Source organism: Morone saxatilis, unplaced genomic scaffold (assembly GCF_004916995.1).
Source record: "Morone saxatilis isolate NCDOM2014 unplaced genomic scaffold, NCSU_SB_2.0 Contig9, whole genome shotgun sequence".
NCBI classification, from domain to species: Eukaryota; Metazoa; Chordata; class Actinopteri; family Moronidae; genus Morone; species Morone saxatilis.
This window is the reverse complement of record NW_023340268.1, coordinates 19,527,085-19,534,367: the sequence shown is the minus strand read 5'-3', so window position 1 is coordinate 19,534,367 and position 7,283 is coordinate 19,527,085. Positions and strand designations below refer to the sequence as shown.

Below are 7,283 nucleotides of genomic sequence, written 5' to 3'. Positions count from 1 at the left end.
TGCTTTGAGTATGACGTCCTCTAAAACACAAACGTCATAGATGCTTACAATTTGGTGAACCTGGATAGTTTCAACTTGCTTGCTGTTGCTGGATGGTCCAGTGGTTAGACAGAATGTGTTAGAACTGGACTATTCCAGACTGAATCCCTTTGGCAGCGGTCACTTAAGTAAACCCTTATTATGTGTCCCTCCCACTGAAGGGTTCTTCGGAAGGAGAGCTTCTAAAAACATTTTTTTTCAGTTTTTGATTATTTCCTGAATTTCAGAGGAGCTTCTGGTAAAGGGGAGATTTGTAATTGATGCTATTATGTTCTAGGGATGGCAGTGCCAAACTGTCTGTATGTTAGTCTGACATTTTGGTACGGACTGAAATATCTCATCAACTATTGCATGCATATTTCACAGACATTCATAGTTCCCAGACGATGAGGCTTACTGACTTTGGTGATACTGACTTTTCTTACTCCTCTAGTGGCAGCATATCTTGAAGTATTAGTAAGTAGTAGTATGAAATGTGGTAGCAATACACATGGTGCCTAAAGGATGAATCCTAATGACCTTAGAGATCCTTAGCGATAGGGGTGAATCTAGGGAACTATTCATGCAGGTAACAGAAATATATGCTGATTTAATTGCAAACTATCACATATATCAATATTTGCTCGGAAAAGCCCCCAAATGAACATATTTGAAGAAATATCTAAAGATGGTATTAGAAATCAATACTTTTTTCCTCCAAATATATTGACAATTTCCAAATATCTTTCTCATTGACCTTAAGCCTATCTTAGTCTAAAATGTGGTCATAACAGATCATTAAACGATGTGTTAATTTCTTTTATTCAACACATTATTTTTAAAATTAATCTAAATTAATTTGTTAAATTTGGCAGCATGGCAGCCAGGGTGGTCAAGCATTTCTTAGGGGGTGAGCGCTGCCACCCAATGTAACCCATCTTGATCTGCCTCTGGAAACATTTTAACATCTACTGGATGGATTGGCACAAAATCTTCAGACTTTCATTATCCTACTGACTTTGTTGGTCTCTTGACCTTTTCTCTAGTGCCACCATAGAGTTGAATTTGTGGTTTTGAATACAATCTCTCAACAACTGTTGGGTTGATTACCACAGAAATTGGTACACACAGTCATTGTTTCCTTCAGGATGAATTGTAATCCCTTAATTTTTCAAAAGTCAGAATTCCAATACTGTCCAATACTTTGGTTTAAGATAGTGTAACTAATGACATTCCCATCAGCTTCAGCACTCAGCAGGCATACTTTGTGTTTAGATGGTGAACATAGTCTATTTGAGTATGTTAGCATGCTACCGTTAGCATTTAGTTCAAAGCATTGGTGTGCCTACAGTAAATACAGCCGCACAGAGCTGCTATCATGGCTGTAGTCTTGTCACACACCCTGGAATGAGACAGAGTCAGCAGGAGGCTGCGAAGACACAATCAAGAGAATATGTCAAAAGACAGAATTGGAGCATCAAAACTATTCTTAGAAATATTCTGTTGCATCCCTGAACTATCAGGTACTTAGTAGGGCAGACTGCCTCTCACTGTTATACTTCTGGCCACACACACACACACACACACACTGCAAGGTTCACTGTGTGTGGTGCCGCTTAGTGATGAGGTGGCTGCCAGCCTGGAACACTAAACCTTTTAGGAAGAATGAAGTCTTCCTGTGCCCCAGTGGATTCATTCTCCAGAGGCATTTGTCTGCAGACAACATCGGAGCATGCTGTCTGTGGACAAATTCTGCTGGTTAAAAAAGTTCTGCTAGGTGTTGTCATCACTTTTGTCAAAATAAGCCCTAAGGTACTGCAGTACTGACTGTCTGATCTACCCAGCTGCTATGCAGAATTGGGACCCAAATTGGGAGAAAAGATCAGTATGCAAGAAAGGTAACTGTCAAACAGAATAGACCAACAATGAAGGACTGTAGTCTATGCAGAGACAACAGGGGAGGGGGAGCACAGCTACGGCAGCACACAGTGCTGTTGAACATGTTTCCAAAATTAAATGTAATTTCCAGCACCTGTACCACCTCAAACTGTTACTGTTATATAGCATTTCTTGTGAAACACCTTTTTTTTTAAATGCACAAAAGAGTTTTCTATATATCATACAAGTTTGTCCCATGAGCAATGAGCCTGCCAGCTGCATAGGCAGTTTTGTAGGCAGGAATTTCATAAATACCTCATGATCAGGGCTGATATGTTTATACAGCAGGGAGTTAATTCCAGCCTGGATCTGTGAGTATAACTTCCAATGTTGTGTTCACTGTGACAGCACACAGGCTTTGTATGGGGACAAGGACAGATTGACACTGGCTGGCTCAGAAATGTTTGTGCTAATGTGCAACATTTACTTGAGTGAGTTTCCTATTCACTGTGAACAAAAGCAACAGAAGAAGCTTCCTGGTGTTACAAATAAATAAGTAAATAATCTGTTCTTGACTTAAATGGAGATGTTTATCTCTACAATTTCTAGAAGTAAACCATCCACAATAACCACTAACCAACCAGTTAAAAAACATTTTAAAGATCTAGAAATGTTTGAACACCATTCAGTCAACAACCAACTAACTTATAAATGTTTTCTTATCAAAGTCTGCATAATTTACTAGCAGATTTTATATTGGCTGCTGTTTTTACCTAAAGCTTTACCATGTGTTATAATAAAAAGCTTTATGTTGATGTTGACCATAGATGTGATAGAATGCTGTTTGTCATATGATTCCCAAACACGCTTTTACATGTGTGCTTTTAGCAAATGCACAAAAGTATGTATGTTTGCTTTCAATGTAACTAATTTTACCACTCTCACACTCACACACGCACACACACACACACACACACACACAAAACCCTATAGACAACTTTGGCTGTGTGCAATTAATCAGTTGAGATAAGCCAGATACGGTTACCTATAAGAGACCAAACACTGTGTGTGTGTGTGTGATTGTCTGGAATTCCCTGAAAGATGGATGAAGCTTAACAGAGAAACTCAGGTAGAGAGGGAAGAAAGAGGAGAAGGATCTCATGAGGAGAAAATTAAGAAAGAAAATAAGAGAAAGTATGAGAGGAAGGAATGAAGAGTTGACAAGAGACATAAAAAGATTGTGAAAATATTACTGTTTGGGGGCATAAATAAATGGGATATAAATTCAAAAAACGGCAAAGGAAAATATGAATAAAGTTGTGCACTGTCTCTTTAAACTGTGCAGCAAGAGGCATCCTATGTATTGAGGCAGAGTGGAGTCAAGTTTACCAGGATACAAAGAATCATTTCCTGTTGTTTCCAATATTAAACATTTACTGTTTGTCAGAAAATGTCAGATTGCCTGTTTTGTCTGCCAAAAAAAACACTGACACGATAGGGGCCATTTCCTGACTGCCTCTTCACTGTCTCTGTAATAAAAAAAAGAGAACATTGTATGGCAGGGAAGCGAAAAGCTGCTTAATGCATTTTTGAAACAGAACAAGGACTGTGGGTTTTATCCCCCGCAGTTTACTGTGGAATTGTGTTTATCTGATTGGAGCCACCAAATTACCAATAACTCATTCAGTATACATACAGGTAGGGCTGTACCCAACTCAGAATTTTCTCAGTTGAATCAGATTTGACTATTTGTTCCTTTTTTTGTCAGTTCAGCCTGCTGTGCCTCATGCTTTAGCCTTCCTCTTGTTTTACGCCTTTCTTTGTCATCTGTGACATGAAAAGATTCCCACACAGTCGGAGAAAGTAGAAGTGTGTGTCCTGCTCATAGTTCTGTTATAAAATCCCAGTGTACCAGTGACGGAGATAAAAAACAAAAGTGCAGAGATTCTCGACTGATTCCAATCATTGAGTTTTTTGGGGTCAGACCTACATATAGGTATGTGAATATTTAGACACACTTACATATGAACCCAGCCCAGTGATTTCCAACCTTTTTCTTTAAGGGACCCCTTTTCTATTATTTAGTAAGCTGACGACCCCTGACTAAGTGATTCAATTATATTATATTCAAAACTCAGTAACTGCAAGGAGTTTGTGTAAAAGGAGTAATTTTGAGTAATTTTGAGTAATTTTGAGCAGATTATTAACTGTTTAGGGAACTTTTTATACAATTCTCTGTCTGTATTATGTTTTTTTTTTTTAATCATTTTTCAACAATCATTCAGACTTAATAGGCTTCTTTTTTGTTTTCTTGTCAATAGTCAACAATTTACTTTTCTTCAAAGAAGTTAACACAATGCTGTGATGTAGTTTTCTTCCACCCCTCAAAATCAAGAAGGCCTTGTGACCCCCCGTGAAGCTTTGGCGACCCCTAGTGGGGGTTCAGACCCCTAGGTTGGGAATCACTGACCTAGCCTATCATTTAATTGGAGCCGTTCCATGGCCCTCTAGCAGGTTGGTCCAGCCATGGGCCACTTTAATGAGATTTCAGTAATAGTAGATACAATTTGCACAAACTTTTTTGACCACACAACCAAATAACTTCCACAGTGTCCATGTTTTCTGCTTACTGTCTATCCTTTGGATTTGACTTTTGCAAAAACCTCACACTGAAAAATATAACTAAACTTTTAATACACATTTAACTTTATACATAACGTATCCCTTTAATGTGAAAATGTATGTCTTTTATTTTGAAAGCGCCGTCGCCAAGCTTCCTTACCGTTGAATCGAGAACTGTTGAGCTTGACGGCAGCGAGAGAAAGCTCCTCGCAAGCAGACACACAAAGGGAGTGGAAGGACCTGCAGCAATGGGAATCAAACTGTACTACACCACCGTTACTGCCTCTCGGACGGTGAGTCAAGTGACCGTAATTGAACGAACTTAGCGTGATGTTTGTGTCCGGGGCTCCGGTGGCTGCAGCTAACAATGCTGTGAGTCCAACAGACACACCCAGCACCCTATCAGTAATAGCTTCCTCCTGACTAACAGTGCACTGGGCCTATGCTGCTCAGCGCCCATTTATATCAGGATTGTAACGTCAGCATTACCAGGTCGTAGGCGTAAGGGAGAGGAAAGTTATCAGTCGTAAATGGAGCTAAACATAAAGGACTTGCAAAGACGAGCCGTGGTGCGTGGTTCCACCTCATTTCCTCTATCCTGGTAGTGGGAAGGTGTTTTTTTTTATGGAGCATGTTTGGCTAGCCATTTTTGCTGAAATGTTTCCTCAGAATATGAACCGTATTAGCTATCTCAAACTGTGACACTATATAACATTCATTCTGGTACATAAGGGTGGCCGGAATAGCCAAGTATAGCGACCATATGTGTCCGTTTCCTGTATCGAGAACTGTACGCCAAACTTCATGCAAAAATCTTGCAATTTAAGGCTGCTTTGCTTAATGGCAAATATACATTGTAATGTTAAGGCCTTGTTCTGCATACACCAGATGGACTGAACGACATGTGTTTTAAAATGTCATCTTTTATAAGTGGCACACCTGCTACTCAATCTTCTTGTACTAATTGTTGTAGGATAGTGACAAGGGAGCATGGGAACCAGGAATAGAACCTGAAAAGTTACTGAACTTTGAGGTGAAGAGCTGCCTGGTAGTTTATTTGGCGCCGAATTGACCACTAGACCCTTTAATCCGGGAAAAGTCAGATGTTTGTATCATTTGATGTACGTGTTAGTTGATAAGTTGGCTTCATTACAAATAGTATGACTTTGTAATAAAGTTTTGCTGCATATTGTTTGAATATAATAGGATGAATCCAGTGGAACAGGTTGACATCCAGACTGTCTGCAGACATCAATAATCAATAATCTGACCTGTAAAACACATCCTTTGTAGGACTTATCTTTTGCAGCTCTTTATGAAAACTGTGTATGGCAAAGCACTGGGCCAAACATCTGGTGCCTATTAGGTGTGAGGAATTTAACTTATGTAGTGAAAAAGTTTTGTGACGTGCATTCGCTTTTAACCCTCTCATGTGCAGTACTGCTGCCAGCTCACCTGCTAATTTCTGGTCTTCTGTAGAAGCCTTTAGAGGAAGATTTGAATTGGTTGGATGCCACTGACCCCCAGTCTTTCTGCTGGCTTCAACACCTGCTGCATATCCATCTTATTCTGTCCTCCAATCAGTTTATCCTTTCAAAGCAATAATTGGAATAATCCCACAATTGCTTTTAATGGATTAACATTAGTTAATAGTAGCCAGTAAAACAAATTAATTATGAACTATTCTAATGTATTAAGACTATATTCAGACCATAGCAAAAAACCCCTTTCTGTTACAAAATGAAAACATGCTAGAGCAATCCCATTAAATTATAATCCCCTTTGTGTTATGCACTTTTATAATGGTTTTATGTGTCAAAGTAAACGTTGACATTTGTTTGCTCTCCTTATACATCTTAAGAATTGTTCTGCCAGGTTACTACAGGGTGTCCACGGGGTCTTAAATCGTCTAAAATCTAAATAATAATCTGAATTTTAGGTCATAAAATGTCTTAAATATAATTTTGACAGGCCATAAAAATGTAATGGATTAATGAAATGACTTGCAATAAGGTTGGATTTTTCGGTCTTGCTTTATATTTTTTAGGGAAAAATTTGTATTGATCATGCTGTGTCAACTTCATAATGAAAACGACATGGAACCAATATCTATTTTCCTTCATATCCTTCGTTATTTATATATAGCCAGTATGGACGGTCTTAAACTGCATTCATAGTGGTCTTAAAAGGTCTAAAATTCAACCTGTTTAAACTTGTATTACACATCAAGGAGTTTAATGTGTGATACTAGAAGCATTAGGCTCAGACCTAAATATCTCACCTGAAAGTCATATTACAGATGTAATTGCTCCCTTTAACAACACTGGGTTCAGTTGTAGTTCCCTTGTCAACTGTTCTATGTGTGAATGTGTATTAATGATTAGCTTCTGTTTGATGGGCTTTGCCTGTGTGCAAATGGCTGTGTGAAAGGTGTGAAATGTGGCACTAGTGTAAAAAGCCGCTTTGAGGTTGCCTCGAATAAGACTAAAGGCGAGGTCCATTTACCATTCTGATTTTTTTCTTCACACGATTCAGAAAAGCTTTTAACTGCTGAGTCCGCTTTTCCCCCAACAGCTCTGTGTGGCCAGCTAAATGCCAGCTTGTGTGTTTCCAGTTAGTGCTGTGCTTAGGTGTGGTCACTTTTACAATCACCCCCTCCCAACTTCCTCAGCCGCCCAAAAAGATAGCAGAGCGTTCAACAGTTCTATTAATCATCATCCAGGAGCCAGATAAAGCCGCTGATTTTTAAAGGCACAGCCTCAAAA

The 7,283-nt window shown here is 39.0% G+C and overlaps 1 protein-coding gene across 1 annotated transcript in view; it reads left to right on the top strand.

Moving 5' to 3' along the window:
- The first annotated feature begins 4,674 nt into the window (after positions 1 to 4,674).
- The window catches only part of sh3bgrl3 (SH3 domain binding glutamate-rich protein like 3), a 7,446-nt gene continuing 4,837 nt past the window's right edge, over positions 4,675 to 7,283 (top strand). The window contains exon 1 of the mRNA XM_035681418.1: positions 4,675 to 4,811. Within this exon, the coding sequence (XP_035537311.1) occupies positions 4,767 to 4,811 (45 nt within the window). The 5' untranslated portion in view covers positions 4,675 to 4,766. The remainder of the gene's footprint in view (positions 4,812 to 7,283) is intronic.